The sequence below is a fragment of the Caretta caretta genome, chromosome 9 (assembly GCF_965140235.1).
Source record: "Caretta caretta isolate rCarCar2 chromosome 9, rCarCar1.hap1, whole genome shotgun sequence".
Classification (NCBI taxonomy): Eukaryota; Metazoa; Chordata; order Testudines; family Cheloniidae; genus Caretta; species Caretta caretta.
The window spans coordinates 50,390,970-50,410,914 of record NC_134214.1 but is presented as its reverse complement, the minus strand read 5'-3'; the positions used below and the strand labels follow the sequence as shown (position 1 = coordinate 50,410,914).

General features: G+C 50.7%; 1 protein-coding gene across 6 annotated transcripts in view; it reads left to right on the top strand.

Annotated features, from left to right (window-relative positions):
- Positions 1-19,945, top strand: part of DGKG (diacylglycerol kinase gamma) — a 206,064-nt gene that overhangs the window by 142,147 nt on the left and 43,972 nt on the right. For all 6 annotated transcript variants that reach the window (XR_007358332.2, XR_012669917.1, XM_048863172.2 and 3 more), the window contains 2 exons: positions 3,603-3,667; positions 12,458-12,548. Coding sequence is in view for 4 of the 6 variants with exons in the window: in XM_048863172.2 (XP_048719129.2) it covers positions 3,603-3,667; positions 12,458-12,548 (156 nt within the window). In the remaining 2 variants the exon portion in view is untranslated. The remainder of the gene's footprint in view (positions 1-3,602; positions 3,668-12,457; positions 12,549-19,945) is intronic.

The window sequence follows — 19,945 nt, the reverse complement described above, 5'->3', positions numbered from 1 at the left end:
CCCTTCCACAGATGTGCCTTGTACACCCTAATCCTGCAAAGCTTTACATGCACTGTCAGTTCCCCAGCAACACCTTGCTGCAAGAGTGTGTCAGGCAAACACATGAGTTAACTCTTGCGCAGGTGGACTATGGGTTCTCAGTTTCCTTTCTCTTAGCTGGGGTTACCCTGCCTGGGGTAGAACCTGGCCCTACATAAGACAGAACTTAGAGAAGGGGTTCTCACACTGTGCTCTGGTGGTCCATGGAGCACTTACATGATGCTCATTCTCCTGTTTATTTCCAGTTGCTAAAGTGCATCAAGCCAGATAAAAACACATTGGCTATTTTTCTTTGTCAACAGTTACTGTGGTTGCCACAGGATGGTAGGAGCCACCAGCTGGGAAGGGAGGTGGGCGATTCGAACACCAGTGGGAGGAGAGATGGATGCACTTTGAAAAGTTTGGAAATTTGTGCTTACTTCTAGTATGGGCGTGAAAATGTCACAGGAAATTTCCATCGGCAAATCAAACCTTTGGCAAACTCCTTCTTCCCCAGGGACTGAGTGAAGGCATTTAGTCCGCGATTCAGCAAAGCATTTAAATTCAGATCGAAGGTTAAGCCCAAGCTTAAGTGCTTTGCTTAGTCAGCAGGCCTTCGATTTGATGTGTCTCTGGTTAAATTAAACCCATATGGGCTGGCTGGTATTACAATGTTCTGCTGAGTGCTTGTGGCACACATTATTACTGGGCTAGAGTAAGATTACCAGCTCAAAATAGTCTCCGGAATGTCTGTCTTAGTCACTAACACTGCTGCCTATAGAACCAGCATGAAAATCTTTCTCCAGATATTGGCAGGTACCACTGAAGCTTTGAGAGAGCCCTGTAGTTCATATAATCCCATTTGCCAGCCCCGGTCCCGTGCAGCCATTCCCTCCCCTGTAAAATCAGGCTGGGACGTGAATCCAGAGTGACTCCGGTTTGGGGAGCAGAACTGCTATGCGTCCTTTGCTCCAAAGGCACAAGCATAGGCAATAAACATTTCACGTGGCTCAGAACGAATAAGCATTTCTTCTTGCACGGGAATATAATTGGAGCATTTTTTTCCAACAGGCCATGGCTTTCCCTGGAAGGGAAGGGGTTAATATCAACCATTCCTGGTGTGATACAGCAGGACTGTGGTAAACATGTAGTAGGCCCCATGTGTGGGCACAGGTTGAGTTGTGAGCATGAATCATCCGGGCCCCTCTCCGCGGAGATCTCCATGAGCGCACAGCACTGTCCTCCGAGGAGGTTTATTTGGGAGCAGACAAACAGGCAGTTTCCTTACCCCGTCTCACTGGGTTTTACTGGATTTTTAAAAATCATTTTTCCTAGCAAACCCTTGACCACGTGGACTCGAAATGTGCTTCTTTATGACAGCTGCTTCCCTGCTGCATTGTGCCTGCAAACAGCTTGGCTCTTGCAAGGTTGATCCAGAGTCCTGGGCTGCTGGGTTTCTTGTTTTGGTGGGGAGCCCATTGACCAAAATAAAAGGGCACTGAGGCTATAAAAAACCTCTTCCAAGCAGTCTGTTACGGAAGGCTGCAGGGTGCTGGGGAGCCAATAAAAGTGGGACACCCTGAAAGCTTAAGTCATGCTTGGGAGGTTTGGTACTGACAGTCTTGGGCAGCTGGACTGCCACTTCCTGTCTCCTCCTCCTTTATTTTTGGGCGTGAGGAATGCTGGGCAGCAGCCATAGCACAGACCGGAAGGTTTGGATTGCATGTAGCTCATGTGCTATGTTTAGCTCGGGGCGCTCCAACAGCCCTTGGTGGTGATCCTGTCACTGGCTTGTTGGCAACAAATGGGCTGCTGATGCCTTGATGTAGTGCACGCGTTGCCAGTGCCACCCGAGCCCTGAGACTTGAAAGAGGTCCCCCAGCACGGTTTGTATACTGTATTTTATAGGGACGCTTGAAAACTACTGAAGTGGCTCACTTTATACCCCACACTCACATGGCTGCTCTCACATCCGGTCCCATGGCACATACGGGCTGTCACATCTTTCCAGACAAGCAGAGTGTCTGGTTAAAATCTCCCCTCTAACATATCCTCTGTAGCGAGTCGTGGCAGTTAATCTCTCATGTGGGACAATTAGAACGGCAGACAGGGAACCAGAGAGGGAAATTGTGCTCACTGGAGCATCGAGTGGTATTCTGCCCCTCCGCCCCCCCTTCATCACTGAGGTAGGTCTGGTTGGGTGATAAAGCTTAATTCCTTTCACCCCAGAGAAGCTGCCTGTAATGGCCAGGGCAGGGCGTAGGCATCTGGGCCAGGGTCGAAGGCAGGAGTTGGGACTAGTTACCAAGCCACGTCAGGAGATGGACACCAAGGTCAAGCTGGGCAGGGGGCCGAAGGCAGGGATCAGGAGTAAGATGGGGCAAAAGACAAAGTCTGTAGCAGTAGCAAGCCAGAGTGTCTACACTGTTGTTCAGGCAGCTCCCTGGGGCAACTTCCTGGTTTAAATAGTTGGTGTAGACCGATCAGGTGGCCGCAGAGTTCTTTTGCTCGGGCTTCTGTGGGTGGTACTTCCTCCAGTGCCTGACCCTCTAGCAATTGTCAGATGCTGCTTCAAGGGTGGAAGGAAGGAAAGAAACACCATCACTTTTCCCCCTAGCTAGCTGTTTGGTCACTTGCCATCCTTCTCCAGCTCAGAGCTCCCACATGGGTTTGGGTAGTCTAGGAGGGAGGCCAAGTTAGCAAATTGCATCTTGTTTAACATGCCCATTTACCATGGCTGGCCCAAGCTCTCTTCTCAGGTACACAGGCATAGCTCTACAGAAGTTGATGGAAGAGGGGAATTTAAGTGGTTAGGTGTCTAACATACTCTTTTTCTAACCTGGCGTAGTGGGCGATACAGAATGCTGTCTCATCACAGAGTGGTCCCGTGCTATGTGCAATGAGTGTAACATTATCGGACCCCTATTAATACCCGATGATGGCTTTAAGGGCATAGAAACAGAGAGGTAAAATACCATTGAGTCATCTAGTCCCTGTCCTCCCTGCTAGTGCAGGATTGTCCCTTACCGTTTTTTGTGTCTCTATGCACTCAGGGCACCTTTCCAGCTTGCCTGCATGGCCAGGGAATTCTGTAGTTCCAAGGCATTAGCAGGACATCAGGGGAAATCACAGCTTAGTCATGGAAAATTCTGATAAAATCAGATCCGGTCAGCATTTGAGATGTCTGTGACTTTTCCTTTGTCACTTCCTTGCCTCAGCCTCCCACAGTTCCCTCTTCTCCCAGCAGGGCCCAGCTCTGTCAGCAGCAGAGCACACTGACCCTGAGCTAGTGTCCTAACTTGCCTGTTTCCTGGGGGGCTTTGCTGGTAACTCAGACATGGATGACGTCTGGCTGTTAAATAAAGAAACCCTAACGAGGTCTTAGCGCAGAAATCACAGCCCCGAGTAAACCTCGGTTCCAGGCGTTAGCCCCCAGGAGCTGATGTCCTGGCTAAGGAGATATTTCCTTATCTGAATCTCAGCTCTTGGCAAGTTCATGTTGATTTTCTGGAAATGTCTCTCTTCTGTCATCAGGCATTTCCCATAACTCAACTCATGTGTCCTTTCATTCCCTCTCCCTGCAGGATGCCTCCATCGCGCATCGATTCCACGTGATGAGAGAAAAGCACCCTGAGAAATTCAACAGCAGGTAAAGCCTTTGGCCATACCATCGTGATGCTGGTAGAAGCATTCCCCACCAGCCAAGGGAGGAGGAAGTGCTGCATTGGACCAATCTTGCTTTAAGGGCTTATCTTGCAGGGAGCACAAAATCCAACTGTCTAGGCTTTCGGTGCCAGCATGGTCCTGGGAACTGGACAGGGGCGGCGGGTAAAATAGGCCAGGGGAGGCTAAGCCTCCCCAAACAGCCGCCGCCCCACTGCCTTAGAAAGCACAGACACCAGGGCCATGGCCCTGCTTGCGCTCCGCCCCAGGGCCCCACTCCCATTATTCCTCTTTGGCCCCACCTGTGCTGCTCCTCTTCCCACCCCACCTTCACCTCTTCCCTCCAAGGCCTGCCCTCACTCGCCTCCTTCACGTCCCCGCTCTGCCTCTGTCCTGAGGCCCCCACTGCTCACTGAGTCACATAAGACGAAAGGAGTATGTGAGCACCCAGGAGCTTTTGGCTGAGTATTGTTTTGAGTAGAGGTGCATGTGGGGGGAAGGCAGAAGAGAGAAAAGAGTAAAAAAGACAAGAAGAGAGAAAGGCAGAGGCAAGCAGCAGCCTGTGAACACAAGTGTGACCTTGGTTATAGCTAGAGAGAGAGAGAACTTTTGAGTCTGTTGGCTAAAGAAAGTTGGGGCTGCAAGCAAAGAAACTGCTCCCTTTGTTCGTGAATCCTCCTGCATTCAGAGAAGCAGGATTTTGTACGTTCCCAGCATGGGTGGCGAGTTCTATGGGCCGGTGGAGCCTGGGCACCAGGAATATTCCTGTCCCAGGGGCCCGGCTCCAGCAAAGTTTCCCACCTCCCCCCGCCACACTCCCCCCGCACTTCCCCCAGCCCCACCTGCCGCCCCCGGGTGATTTAAAACAGCCCAGGGGCTCCCATCGCCACCCAGCAGGGCTGAGCGGCTTCCTGCGCACTTGTTCCCCGTGGCTGCCGGCAGGTCCTTGCAGCCCGTGTGAGGGGGTTGCACCGCTGTGCGCTGCCCCTGCCCCAAACGTCCCTGCGGCCAATGGGAAGCTGCAGGGGCAGTGCCTGGAGACAGCAGCGTGAGGAGACCCCCCCTCCCCCAGGCCTGCCCCGCTTAGGAGCCGCTGCCAGAGGGGATGCCCCAGGTAAGCATCGAACCCTCCCCATCCACTTCCAGAGCCTGCACCCACACCCCCTCTGCAAACACACCCTTCGGCCCCCAAATTTCCTCCTGCACCCCCACCCCCCCTCTTGCCCCCAAGCTCCCTCCCAGAGCCTGCACCCCTCACCCCCATCCTGCACCCCTTCCCCCCAACTCCCTCGTGCACTCCCACCCCTCCCCTGCACCTACATTTGTCCCCAAACTCCCTCCCAGAGCCTGCACACCCACCCCCTGCCCAGAGCCTGCACCCAGCACCCAAACTCGTTCCCAGAGCCTGCACTCCAGACCCCCTCCCCCACCCAAACTCCCTCCCAGAGCCCGAACCCACCCCTTCTGCATCCCAATTCCCTTCCAGAGCCTGCACCCCATTCCCCTTCCCCAGCCCAGAACCTGCACCCAAACTCCATCCCAGAGTCTGCACCTCAGACCCCGCCCCCCACCAAACTCCCTCACACCCCCGAACCGAAACTCCCTCCCAGAGCCTGCATCCCCACCCCCTCGTGCACCCCAATTGCCTGAACCTCAGACCCCCTCCTCCACCCAAACTCCCTCCCAGAGCCTTAGGCAGGTGTGTGTGGGGAGTTGGCAGGGGTGGGGGGGAGTTTCTGGGTGTTCTGGGCACCACCAAAATTTCTACAAACCTGCTGCCCCTGGTTACTAGTAACTAAACAAGGTGACAGCAAAGACGACAGCATCCTCCATCGATGTCTCCTTCTAGCTGGAAGATCTCCAGGGCCCTGCACTTTGACTAACCAGTCAGGTCGAAAAGGAGCAACCAGCCCTTTTGGAGAAGGCAGTAAGAAGAGGGGCTTTGCCATATGCTTCAAAGGTTAAGATCTGGGCTCTGGTGGTGAGCCATGATAGACTTAATCCAACCGCTGTAAAATAGCAACAACAACAGTGGGAGCGCTTGAGGCCCAGAAGCTGCACCTGAGCTGAGGAAATAAACATGCAGTGTACTGTGATCTAGGCCATGTTGGGTGTCTCGGTTCATCCGTCCTATAGGGCTGGATATTTCAGCGTTCTTGGAAAGGTGGTAGGATTTGGCTGCAAACCCAGCTACATTCATTCCCACTTTACAATTAGCTCCAAACTCCAGGGCTAGCAAGAGCAGGCTATCCAGCCCAGGCAGAGCCGCAGGTTTGGACTAGCTCATGTTTCACTTGGAGTTTATAAAAATGGCATGTTTGCAGCAGGAGCCGGTGGCTTATGATCCGTGCAAGAGAGACACAGGCAGATCCCCCCCTGAGGGCCATGATTTTCCGAAATACCTATTAGAGAAGCACCAAAGAACCTCAGCTCCAGCTTTGGGCTACAGTGCAGAACTCTCCGGTCCTGGGGCAGCTCCTTGAAGCACAGTCCAGGGAGTCAAACAAGCCCAGCACAGAACAAATAGCCAAGGGAAGACCTCAGTCAGATGCACCCTGTCTCTCCATCCCTCCCCTGCCACCAAGAGCCAGCTGAACAGTTAAGGAGAATGGGAGCCGCTCCCTGCTTGCTCAAATCTCAGGTGGCTCAAAAGGAGCACCAGTCAGGCCGTGGTTTTGTCATTTTTGGGCTGCAGTGAGAGAGTGTTGAGGGCTTATTCAGCCACTCCTGCTAAACCCTCACATCTCATCCTGTTGGATTCAATAGCCAAATTCTAGTGACTTCCTAGGGTTCCAGATTTGGACTTTGTAACACAGGGGATGAGCCCGGCACTTATTTGGTGAAGACCAGAGACTCATTGCCCACGACAAGTGGCCTGGCCCCTCCAAACTGCATGTACCCTGCTCTCTTCCCCACAAGAGATCCAGCACCCACACAGCACCGTGGCCTCGCCTAACACCCTCCCCCCGGCACGCCCCCAGCCTGAATCTCCTCTTGGTTTCTCTTGCTGTCTTCTTGCCTCCTCCTAGCAGCCCACTGTGCCTCCATGTTGGCTTCCTCACCTGGACCCCGGTGCTGCATTCTCCCCTTCTGACCTGGTTATTCTGAGAAGTGACGATGGTGGAGTCAGGAGCCTGGAAGCCCTGGGGTTCCTCCCTGGTCTTGGGGCAGTCCACATGGCAGGGCTGCGGACCCTGGAAGCTCAGGCTGTGCCAGGCAAACCAGCAGGGAGCCAGGCAAAGGAGGCATCGGGTTTAAGGTGGAGCAGGGCCCTCCTGGTTCAATGGGATTTTGTGGGGAGCCCACTGCCCTGTCCAGGAGCTGCTGGTGCAAGGTCCAAAACTGCTACTGACAGATTTTGCTATCGGCTCAGTCTGTGTGAGCCCGCTTGGCCCCAGGCACGCAGCCAGTTCTGTCAGGTGATGGGTTTGGACACATCACTGGAAAGCAAAGTCATTGCTTTCCCTGGCTGGCAGGGCTGCATGCAGCCTCTGGAGTGGGGAGAGCTGAGGAGACGGCCCCTGTCCTCTCTAATCGCTGCTGTCTGACTGCAGCCCCTCCGCTGCCTTCTTACAGCTAGGAGCAGTGAGGGCACATGTGGCTGGTGGGTCCCGGTGGTTCTCCTCCCCCATTTCTCCCCCCCAACCCTAAGATCCAGGCCAGATTTCCTACTGTGGCACCTAAAGGATGAGGTGGGCTTTTCAGCAGCGCTGTGTGCCAGGCAAGGCCTGAGCCCTCCCAGCCATGACATGGAGGTGCCCAAGACCTAGGCTCTCTTTGTACATGGTTTAAAATGGCCTGTCGGTGGCCAGACATGGCTGGAACAGGCTGCTTCCCAGGTGTGTGTGGAGAGGAATCTGTGCCAGGTGGTAGTGCCTTGGGCCGTGTGTGCACTAGGAACCTCCTCACCTGCTAAGAGGTGCTGTAATGGCTCTGCTGTATGGAGCTAGAACTGGCAGCAGAGGCAGGACTGGCCCGTGGTCTGCTCAGAAACTGCGGCTGTGCCTTGCTTAGATCAAGCTGTCTTCAGCCCCAGCTGCCTGCAATGCATAGTAGCCCAGCATAGGCAGGTTAAGCATGGCCTTTATCATGGCTAGAACATAGTTTGATTTCTAGCCATGCAAGCAAGGAAATCCCACCTACTCACATGGTTGGACCACAACCACTTGTGTAAACATGGTGCTGTTTTGGTAGGCAGGGCTGGATTTAGGGGCAGGCAACCCAGGCAACCACCTGGGGTGCCAGGTTTGGGGAGAGCTGGACTTGAGGGGCTGTTTTTGTTGTTTACAGATTCTAGCATGCAAATTATGTCTTATGTCAAATTAGCGTCTTATGATCAGGATAAATCATGCATGCAAATTGTGCATCCAAGTCGTGAAATGGGCTACACATGCAATACAAAACAAGGAATTCAAAAATTTAACAAAGGGGATGGGGGTGGCAAAGACTCTCCTCTTCTGGGGCACCATTTGATCTAGGGCCAGCCCTGTTGCTAGGGTAGCCAGAGCCATAAATGATTTCCGTGGATACGTCACAGCCGTCTCATCCAGGTGCCTGGAAACTCTGTCAAGCGCCCTCCCTTTTGACAGGGACAGAAAGCCACATGTCTGCTTTGTTATTCCATGGGCATCACTGTCACAGTGTATCTGTACTCCTGTCCTGTATGTAGCATGAGGCGTGTATTACAGCTAAGTCAGGTACCGGAGCAGTGGTAGCACACACTTCACTGCAGGTTAGCTACCCTTATAATTACCCTGGCTTCTGGGCAGGCTTGTATAGCCCAAGCTGAGGCCCATGTGGCTGCAGCTTTACTTAGCCCGTACCTGAACTAGCTAGATCAAATCTAGCTCAAGTATGTCCACACACGATTGCAGTGTTGACATACCCTAAGGGTCACATTTCCAAGCTTTTCTCTGCCACGAGGAGCACTAGAAACTTGCATTTTTTTTTTAATAAAAGCTGAGATTCTCACAAAATCCCCTGACTCCAGGAGCTGGGGCTTTAAGAAAATCAAATTTTATGAGAGTCATGATAAAACCATGAGAGTTGGCACCGCTGGGACTAGAGCAGAAGAAATGCTCGTTAGTTGGAAAGGCCGTAGATTTAAGGGTAATACTTACTTTTCTGTATTCTAATCAAGTTCCTTGTTCAGTGTTACAATGCAGTTGTTTCAGTGATTCTTTATCACCGTCTCATAAGAGTCCTGTCATGCTGCCCTTTGCATCCATATGACTGCTAGCTGCGTAATAACCATGAAGCATGTAAATCTTCCTAGATCCTTTTGCATGATGACCAGATGGAGTTTGTCACCCTATAGCTGTTCAGCCCATCATATCCAGCCTTGGCTGTCTTCAGCCATGGCCATTCCATATCCTCCTCCAATTGCAAATTGCTCCATTGAGTTCTCTAGTCGATCTTACTCGCGTAGGGACAGAGTCCCTGCGGCTGGGGAGGGAAAGTGTAAATCACCCTGGTGCACTGGCAGGTGAGCAAGATGAGTCCTGCTGTCTCCTTCTCTCTTGGATTTCCATGGGGCTGGTTGATGGTGCAGGCGGGTTAGTGGATGCACTAACTCATTCCATCCTCCAGCTGCTCTGGCCATGCCCCATCCCTAGCCAGAGTTCTTCACTTTTCTGGGGGTATGGGCCATCTTTGAGCCCCCAGAACGGAGAGGGGTTTCGCGTGCTTTCCATTGTTGCAACTCCCTCTCTCCCCCTCTATGGCCAGGGCCTCCACTAGAGTCTGTTCTTAGATCCTGGGCTGAACCTGGCCCAGATTTTGGCTACATTTCTCTGCTGAAGCTTTGACTTGTTAGTACATGGTCTGTCTTCATTGGGTACCAGAATAACGAGTCCCTGTGTAACATCCCTTCAGGTTAGTATTTGCTGACAGCTATGCTGTCTCCCCTCCCTAGACTGAGCATGCCCAGTTTTCTGACCCTTCCAGTCTGCCTTTCTGCTGCTTTCTGAACGCTCTGCCAACTGAGAGGTTTTGAAACGTGGGCACTGCAGGGAGGCTCCCACTTGCTCACTTGGGTGCTCAAATCAGCAGGCACATTTGGCTCTCTTAAACCTACCAAATCCACCAACTGGATATTGGTGGGACTCCTGGAACACAGAATCGGGGATTAGTGCCAATATCCCAGTAACCATTGCAACAGGTAAATGTACGTTTCTAAGGCTGGCTGTGGCAGTATCCAGAGAACCAGTTCAGTTGCAAAGTACTCGTTTGGGTGCTTTCATTTAGGCAACACCCTTTGAAAAGCAGGTTCTGTTGTTTGGGGATTCTGGGCCACAGAGCTGTCCCCAGTGCCCCCAATGGCCCTAACTAGTGATAGCAAGGCAGCAAGAATTACGTGTCTTGTTCTACACGCAGTACTATTGATGCAGCCCAATATAGCATGCTCCTTTTTCACTCTAGCTTTGCATTGCTGACTAATGTATAATCAATCCTCCCCTACAACCCTAGATCCTGGCATGTGCTGCTGTTTCCTAGCCAGACACCCCCATTTGTGTTTGGGCATGTGCCAACGAAAACATTTTGCATTTGTCTCTAGTGAATCCCATTGATTTTTAGCCACTCTCCCCAAGACCACAGTGTACTTTTAATCCAACCCACAATGCATTTCCCTACTCTCCCTGCTCCTGGCTTTGTAGCAGCTAATTCAATCAGCTTATTACTACCCTATTATTTACTTGGCTAGCACCCCAAAGCATGTAGGGGACTCTGAAAGCATTAAATCACCTTAATCCCTGGTTCAAATGGGCAATGTGTAGTTAATTGATATTTCTGTATTTTTGGTCCTTTGCTGCTAGACCCTGACCACTCACCCCACTGACAGCTTTGTGGTCTTGCTTTTGGGATCCTCCCTGACCTGCCTGGCCCAGCTCTTTCCTCTATTCAATCTCCTTTTAACCAAGCTAGCTGCTTCCTTGTGCCTCCATAATCTAGCCCTCGCTCCACCCTGCTGGGCAAAGCGATCCCCGGCCACGCTCCCAGCCTCTTCTCCATGCTGCCCTCCACCACTCAAACCCATGTGCCCAGAGCTGACATGTGACTGGGGAAATGCACCCTCCTGCTGCCGCTCTGGGGGCCAGTTCCTCTCCTCCCAACAGGGGTGATGGCCCATGAGGGGCTGGTAGGATTCCTGACCCCTAGGGAAGGGGGTGGAGCAGAGAGCCTGCTAGAGGTCTCCTTTGCCTGGCTCTGCTGTACCCCATCCCCTGGTGCAGTGTCTTCCGCTCAAGAGGAGAGCTGGAGACTGAGAAGAGCTGTTGCCCCACCCCACCTCTAGGTGTTGCCCCACCCCAGGAGGAGCTGGGGGGACCACTGCCTCCGAGAAGCCCCGTTGTGACTGCAGCTGTGTTCTCTAAGTTGTTACTGCAGACCCTGAGTGGTGCCGGAGAAGGCTCGGTGCACTTGACACCTGACTGTCTCTGCCCTGCCTGGTTTAGCTGTCAGGGTGTGGAGCTGCTCCTGTGATATGCCAGGCCTGGCCAAAAGCAGGAATTCCTGCTCTCCGGATTTCCACCCCACTGCCCAGCTCAGTATGAACATGCTTGTCGCAATGTATGCGCACCCTGTCCCCATTTGGGGCAGGGCAGGGTGGTGATATCACCACAGTTAGTCTCCCTGGTGGCCAGGTACAGCAGCCCTTACACTCAGGGCAATGCGGCCGGAGTCAGTCTAACAACCCCCCAGCCCAAGGACAGTGCAGTCCAGTGGCTAAAGTCCATGTAATCAACCTCAGGGGCAGGGCAGGGTGGCTTAGCAGACAGCGTTCAGCTAACAACACTCAGGTTCGGGGTGGAGCGGCCCAGTGGCCAGAATTACAGCCTAATGGCTACAGTCAATATGGTAGTCCTCAGGCACAGGGCAGCACAGCCCAATGGCCAGAGTCAATGTGGTGGGGAAAGGTGGGGCCACCACCAGGGGGCTGACAGCCCAAGTAGGGGAGCCTGGGCCCTAACTCAGGGCCCTAACACTGACAGAGGGCTCAGTCACTGGGTTAGCTGGGAATCCCACCAAAACATACTGACCTCACTCGGGTGGGAGATACCACTCGCTCACCCCCGCAGGTCACTTCCTCCCATAGTTCCAGAAGCTGCTGTCCATGGGGCATCAGGGTCTCTGAGCTCCTCAGCATGGACGATCCTCCAGGGCTCCTTGCCTCCAGTCCGGCTTGCAGGGTCTCTGGCTCTTGCCAGCAAAGGCTCTTCAGCAGGAGCTTCAGCTGAAGGTCCTTCCCCTCCAGCCATCTACCTAGAATGAGCTGGGTTGCTCCCTTTTATACTGAGGCAGCAGTTGGAGTATGCCTAGCATGGCCTGAGGGGTGGGACTTCTGCCACCCATAGTGTGGGGTTAACCCTTTCTTCTCCAGTGCGGGGTATGCACAACCCGTCACAAAGCTCAATGATTCATCTTGTGTATCCAAGGCTGCAGCTGGTGTTCCCTCGCCTGCATGAATTCAGGGCTTCAGAAACATCTCCGCTTCTCTACTCTTGAGCCTCGCCAGCCACCCTGATAGCCCATATTCAGCTGGTCTCGGGGCATGTGACTATATCACATTGGCTGGCCAGCATCACTCCATGTGACGGTATCCCACTTTTCCTGGGAGACAAACTTGCAGGCAGGATCTCAGCAGCAGGCCGGTACAATGCCCCTGTCAGTGGGGCTGGAGAACCTTGGCCTGGAGGGGAAGGGATTAGGGATGGAGCCATGTCTCCAGACAAATGTGCTAATGAGTCATCCCAACTCTCTGTGTTCTGTGTGTCAGGATGAAGAACAAGCTGTGGTATTTTGAATTTGGCACGACTGAAACCTTCGCTGCTACCTGCAAGAAGCTCCACGACTACCTAGAGATCGAGGTGAGCTCCAGCGTACGGTGACCATTTGTCCAAGCATGGCATTGACAGCGTTCCCACCAGCATCTCCTCCCAGAGGTTGTGCTCCTGGGAATGAAATGGTGGCTCTCAGACATCTGCCCAGCGTGGGACTTCCAGGAGTGGCAGTGAATTGTGGCCAGTAGCGAGCTGGAATCAGAATATTGATTGGCAGAGGGTAACATTTTCCAAAGCACCTTGGTTATTTAGAAAACCAAGTCCCATTTTCAAAAGTGACTTGGGCACTTACAGCCAGATTTTCAAAGGGTATTTAGATGCCTAAAGATGCAGATAGGTGCCTAGTGAGATTTTCAAAAGGACCTCAGTGCCTAACTTTCATTGGATTATACACCAAACCTACTTAGATGCTTTATAAAACCCCACTAGATACCTATCTGCATTTTCAGGTGTCTAAATACCTTCGAAAATCTGGCCGTAAGTGCCTGCCACTTTTGAAAATGGGACTTAGGATCCTAAAGCACTTAGATGTTTTTGATAATTTTACCCGTAGCCTCCTAAATCCTGTAAGTGGTTTTGAAAATGTTACCCATCAGTGCAGGTATCTGACCATACAAACCTGCCTCCATTTTTGTTTCCCTAAAGTATTGTTTCTGAGCAAAGGCAGGTATCCAATCTCTAGCAGTGCACCACTGTTACATTCAACAAGTAGACAGTAAACTCTTTGGGGCAAGCAGCATTTCTTCCTCTGCGCTTGTATAGCACCCAGAAGAATGGGGCCCAGATTCTGACTATGGCCTCTGAGCGTAATGCCAGTGAAAATAATAAATAGTGATTATTAGCGTGTTAGGCCAAGAAAGCCCAACTCCTACTTGAACTATACTGATGTAACTGCATCTTGCAAATGTTTTAGCATATTCCTCTGAAACAGTCCTGTCCTCACTGCATAGTTGGTATGTGAATAGCAGTGTTCTCCACTGAAAGCAGCTCTGTACTCCTGCTTGATTCGCTCAGTGACAGCTCAGTCCAGGAGCGATGACGTGACCGCACTGGGGCGTGATGTCACCAGATATGCTGCTTACAGGGAGGAAGCTGTTTGAAAGGAGCAGGCTTCTGCTGACAACCAGATCTCCTGATTAGCAACCCAGGGAAAGGAAATGGACAAGACAGCTCAGGAAAATATTTTGGTCAAGTTTGTATATTTGTGAGGTGAATTCTCCTTAAACGCATACCAGAGAGCTTGGAGCAGGGCACTTGCCCTAACTGCAGCCAGCTGCGGGAGAACAGAATACTCCTGTTTGTGCCTTGCAGCTGTACTGGAGAGTGGGCCTGGAACAGTCTCTCTCTGTAAACGCTGTGTCCGCACACAGCCGCCTTTGGGTGACATGGAAACAGCCTTTAATTAGAGAAAGAAGGAGGGGGGAGCCACTTGCCAGTGGTTGCTAAGAGCTCTGTCATTTTACAGTTCGCACTGGGGTTTTTGTGCTGTGTTTTTTTGTAAACTTCCTGCTTTCCTTATCTCTGAATAAATGAATCTTTTATTACTTATTCATGAGGGCTAGAAAAAACAGGTCGGTTGCCACAAAGGCTGATGTCGATCTGACCATGCAAGCCATGCTGCTTGCAATTTAATTCATGTCCAGCAAAGAAAATCCCAGGAGACCCTAATCTCCCAGAGTGTATCTCATCCCTTAATTACAATCTGTACAGGAAAGGTTGAGAGGGAACTAAAAGAGGGTGAATAGTATTGCATATGAAATCCTGTACTGCAGACAAGTGTGGGAGGTGGAACCAGGGAGAAAGATGCTATAGATAGCAGAGGGCGTATGATGCAGGGGCTGGTGTTAGTCAAAGACAGCACCATGCATTCAGTCCATCCACAGATGGAGAAATACATGTGGATTTTACTTCCAGCAGTGGAATTTTCCTCCCTCGTCCATGAGGAAATTCCTCCCTAAGCTCTGCCCAGGCAGAGAGAGCAGAACGCCAGTCCTAGGAGTGCCCACTGGGTTAGGCAGAACTACCTGTACTGAGCTAGTGGAGGTGGGATCATGGGGACTGCTGGGTACGGGGAGCGGAGGGCAGAAAAGGAATCAAGCGGCCCTGAGGATAGGTCTTGGGGAGGGATGTTGGGTGAGAGAGAGGTGGTGGAAACCCCCTCTCTGCTACCTGACAAACCACCCAGACCCCATCAAGCACCTGCCCTCATGTCACTGCTGTGGGCGTGGACCAGGTGGATTTCCGAGGCCAGCTGGTGCGTGTGTGACAGCATAGCAGAAGTGGAGGAGCACTCCGAAAGCAGGTGCGTCACCTTCTGTGCAGCACTTGTGCTATCATGGCCAATTAGAGCCTTGCTTTTGTTGAGTACTGGGCCCCGGGGGCCTGCCACACAGCTTAGATCCATTGTAATGCAGGATATGTGGCCGGGGGTTGGGGGGATGCTTTCTTGGGGTTCTCTCCCCAGCATGGACAAGGGGATGGGTCCTGTCCTCTGATGTCAGTCAAGCAAAGAAGGACCAGTTAGGTGCCAAAGACGGGGCAGCAGGCCCTTCCCCTTTCAGCCCCTCAGCTATGGCTTTGTGGGGGGATGGGGGGGAAGAGGACCGTGACTGCAGCTGATGGGGGAGGGCTGGGGTGAAGTGTCTGAAGGGTAGGGATGGTTCACTTTGTGGACAAAGTGAGGGGAGACAGCTGTGGGCCTGGGCCTCATGGCTGGGTTCCCACTCTCCTGTGAAAGAGAATTCTGGGTTAGCAAGGGAAGTAATGGTGCCTCCTGTGTTGCCCAGGGCAGCCAGACCAGGCCGAGTTCATGCCAGCCAGGTGTCTTTGAAATAGGAAAGATACAGCAAAATCGGAGAGAGACCAAAAGGGAGAATGGAATGATTTCCAAACCTGGAGAGTAAGACACTACTGCCAAAGAACTGCCAAAACACAGCAGCTAGGGTCACCCACCCTGCCTCCATGTCCCTCCACTGGCCCCTCTCCTCCATCACAGCAAACACAAGCTCAGCGTCTCGGCCTTTAACGCCCTTCTCCATTTAGCCCTCCTCTCCATCCGATCTGCTCACCTGTCGAGCTGTCGGCCCCAACGGTACCAGCCTGCCTGTCCACTTCTCCCCCAACAATCTCCATGCACTCTCCCCCATCACTACCCATTCCCGGAGAAAAGTCCCCACAGAAATTCATAAAGCTGCCACCTTGTACTCTTTTAAATCCCGTTTTAAAATCATACCTGCCACAATGTGTCTCTACAAATCCCTCTCAGCTGGCATCGGCAAGGGGTGTGACCAGCTTTTCTGGGATGTTGTGTTCGCTTTATGGCAATTTATCCTCCCATTCTAGCCTCGCCCATTCATCTGGGGTGTCCTCCTGTTGCCTGCTGGCTGGCACGCAGAGTGTGAGTTCCCTGGGGCCCGGCAATGTCTGTACATTGCCCCACACAGTGGGGTCCTGATCCTGGGGTGCGGTTCCTAGCTGTTACTTCAATGCAAACAATAAATACTAATGACAACATAGGAATGCAGACTATAACGCCTCAGTATAAAAACCTCACAGGCAATTTATCCAGCCACACAAGATGGTAGGACAGAAAGGTGAGCAATAGTTTGTCATTAAAGAAGGATGTTTAGATGAGATATTAGGAACATTGGGCAGGGGAATATAGAGTCATAGTGTTTAAGGCCAGAAGGGTCACCAGATTGTCTAGTGACCTCCTATGTATCACAGGATGTATATTTCCATCACCCAGCATCCACAGACTAAACCCAGCAACCAGAATTAGACCAAAGTAGTCTGGAGTAATTAGCAAAGGAAAGGTGTGCAAGGCAGCGTCACCAGTGAAGGTCAGATTACTGTAGGCACTGGAGGGGAGTTGATCTGCCAAGATGTCACATTTCTGACTTGATGACCGAGGACACCCCTTGGTCCCTGGTACTGATCTCTGACTCTGTGGCTGGCCGGCCTCCCTGAACTGTTCTGTCAGCTAGCCTGGCAAAATCACAGGCTTGCTTTAAACAGAGTGAAGCTGTTGATCTTTGAGCCACACCTAGGATTTGCGTTTGAAGGTGACGGATTGTGTGATGTGGATGATGCAGTAAGGTACACACTGCCCCAAACAGGTGGTGGTGCTGCTATGGGATGTGGGGAAAAGTTGGGAGGCGAAGGGGTTGTTAAAATCCCAGACTTCTCTTCTGTGTCTCTGAATGTTGTGTGGAAGCCATGCTGCCCAGTGATGCATCCCGTGGTTTGAGATCGGCGCAAGTGCAGGTGTTTCAAGCACTCCATCTCCATCGCAAGCATGGGTGTGGTATGTAAATCACCATCCCAGGCAGCAAAGTGTTAACCTAGCAGCATTTTCAGTTGAAATTCCCAGTCCAGCCTCTCTCCAGCTCTGAGGCAACTGCCATGAGGGCAGAGAAATGACAGTTTTGTTTTGGAAATTGGCATCCATTACGGGACAGCTCCTGGAAATGAATTTGGTTTTCCCCCAGCTGCACATTTCTATGACCAGCCTCCCTGCCAGCTGCCCCTTCTCAAAGAGCTCATTGTACCAGGTTGGCACACAAACAGAGGAGGGTAAAAGGAGGGGGGACACATTCCCCCTCGTTCGATGTTCTTCAGTGTGTTGTGTGTGTATGTGGCGTCTGCACCAGGTTCTTAGAGCCATCACAAACCCACCCAAGTTCTGCTGAGCCCATCAGTGGATGGGGGTCCTCTCTAATAAGCCCATCTTCCCAACCCCATAAAGGCACTAGAATGTATGGGATTTGGCAGATCACATTCCTATTGGACTCGGTCACCACCTCCATCCCTTCCCTGTTCGGGGCAGTAATGTTTAGCCTAAAGACTAAAAATGGCTTATCTGGTGCCCTTTTCCAGCCATCCGGCCTTGCTGCACTCCTGGGTCCGTTCCTTCATTTGTTTCATCTGTTCAGTGGCTGCTATATCGAGCCTGTAATCTCCAGAGTACCCCGTTCCTCTCTATAGATCTACTGTGAGATAACTGTCAGCCGAGGGTGCCTACAGCCATGTCTACACTAGAGAGTTGTACAGCTTTAACTATACCAGAATCGTCCAAGCAATACGCCCCACCGTCGGCGAGAACACAGGAATACCTGTAAAAATGTGCTTATTCTGGGATAGCTTATCCCCCCAAGGTGTCTACCTGCATCTTTAGATGCCAGCCGCCTTTGTAAATCTGGCCCTAAATACTCAGCCACCTAAATGAGCGTGTATGTGAATTAGCAGTTAGGTCCCTGCAACCGAGTTTTGGTAACTAATTACAGGCTCATGTGCCTAACATTAAACACCCACACTTGAAAAGCTAGCTAGACACTCTGGGTATGTGTGTGTGCTTTAGTGTCTAATAGTCTTCCTCTTAGCCATCTCCGCTCCCAGGATATGTTCACACCACCCAATGTGGATGTGCTCGTTCCAGTCTCAGTACATAGGAGCATCCCAGTGTTCTCTCCCCACGTGTCTGTATGCCAGAGGTCCCTCCAAGTCCTCTCAGACTCCTATTCCCTTGTCCATCTCCTGCACTCCAACTCCCACTTCTCCCAAAGACTGGAACAGGAAGGGCCAGCTGCCCAGCTCCATTCGCTCCAATGGAAATGATCTGTGTGACTTCAGTGGAGCTACATTGAGTTACACCAACTGGGACTGGGCCCTTAGTGTTCTCCCTGCCCCTAAACAAGCCATATCCTACTGCATCAGCATGTGTTTAGCACTTCCTTTTTCTACCTGCGTAGCGTTGCCTGGTGACCTGCAGCTTGGAAGCTTCACAGACCCTAGAAGTCTGGAATTAACAGATGCAGCATTCAGAAGTTATCATGTTAAAGACCAACAGAGAAATGACATAGAGTTAAGCTGCATCGAGTCATGGATCAGTACCCCACTGCGCTAGGCATTGTACATGCACTTTGAGATGTTAGAGGATATTTTACGTATTATTATTTTCAAAAATATATTGAAGAATGAGTAACTGAAACAAAGCTCCAAAATTCTGAGTTTAGCTTAAAATGTATTAAAAAAAAAACATTTCTGGTTTTTCACAATCAAGGGTGAGCTAAAAAAAAGAGAAGACTTCCAAGCATTGTGGGGATAAAAAAGCATTGCATATACAAACATAAGTGTGTATGTGTGTGTGCATACTGGTAAAAACATTTGCAGGCAGATTAACACACATATTCATGTGGTAATATTTAAAATTTCCTAATTTTTAGCATGAATATTTAAAATGTCCGAACTTTAGCATGAGTTGTTTTAAAAATTCCGTTTTGGCCCTGCATTTCTATGATTCTATAAGGGCGGTCGTGGAATCCCCATCACTGGAGGTATTTAAGAACAGATTAGACAAACACTTGCCAGGGATGGCCTAGGTTTACTTGGTCCTCCCACAGCATGGGCAAGTGGACTAAATGACCTGTTGAGGTCACTTCCAGCTCTACATTTCTATGGTTCCATGAAAAATAAGGTTGAGGTCCTCACTCAGCAAGAAGAAGAGTCAAAATTCTAGCAACAGAGAATTCTTCGTTATCCAACACACATTCTTCTTTGGAAAACACAGAGGACAGAGATTCCCTAGCACCATCAAAATTCAAGAAAAAAATAACATTTCTGATCCTTGCTCAGCTGTAACTTAGCAGGCAAAAGAACAGATGCTTTAAAGCCTAGGAAATACATTTGGAATGCAAAAAAGGATTCTTTTCCCCTACATGTGTGGTGGTTTTAGCAATATCAAGGAAGATATTTACCCTTCTACCTTGAAGAAACCACACCTAATTTTTCCACTTATAAGTCATCAGCTTTCCCCATCAGAAGATGATGCCAGGGTAATAGTATATAGGGGCTGCTTCATGGTCACCACAGTCCAAGTATTGTTTTCTTTATAAAATACTCTACCTGCTTGAATGCTGGCAGAGGAATTAAAGTCATTTATACAATTAAAAAGTTCACAACTCTATTTACTTGTCCCTCTCTCTAGTACTTTGGAAAGCCACAAATACCTTTTAGTGTAATTTTCAAATGTTGCAAATTTTTCTATGTAACACTGAGATGCCTTAGTAAGGACTCCAAGTAATGAATGCTTTATTGCTTTCCTAAAGAGGCTCCAAAATTGACAGTTTTTTCTTTCACATCTTTAATATTATTTTCTGCCAAAGTCAACCCAATTTTCCAAATCGCGTTTAGAAGAAACAGTATCCAGTCATCAAAGGAATAAGGCTTTGACGAGCCAAAATATTTGATTCTCTAAAGTAAGTTCAAATAATAAGAGAAGAGGCCATAGGGAAAGGTAGCTGAGCAGTGGAAGTTTTGTAAGCTGCTGTAGATAGAACATGGTGAATTGTGAGCAGTGATTTGAGAAACTGTCTGGTTAGTGACATCAGTTCCACTTGAAAAAATATCTAATCAGACTTATCTGG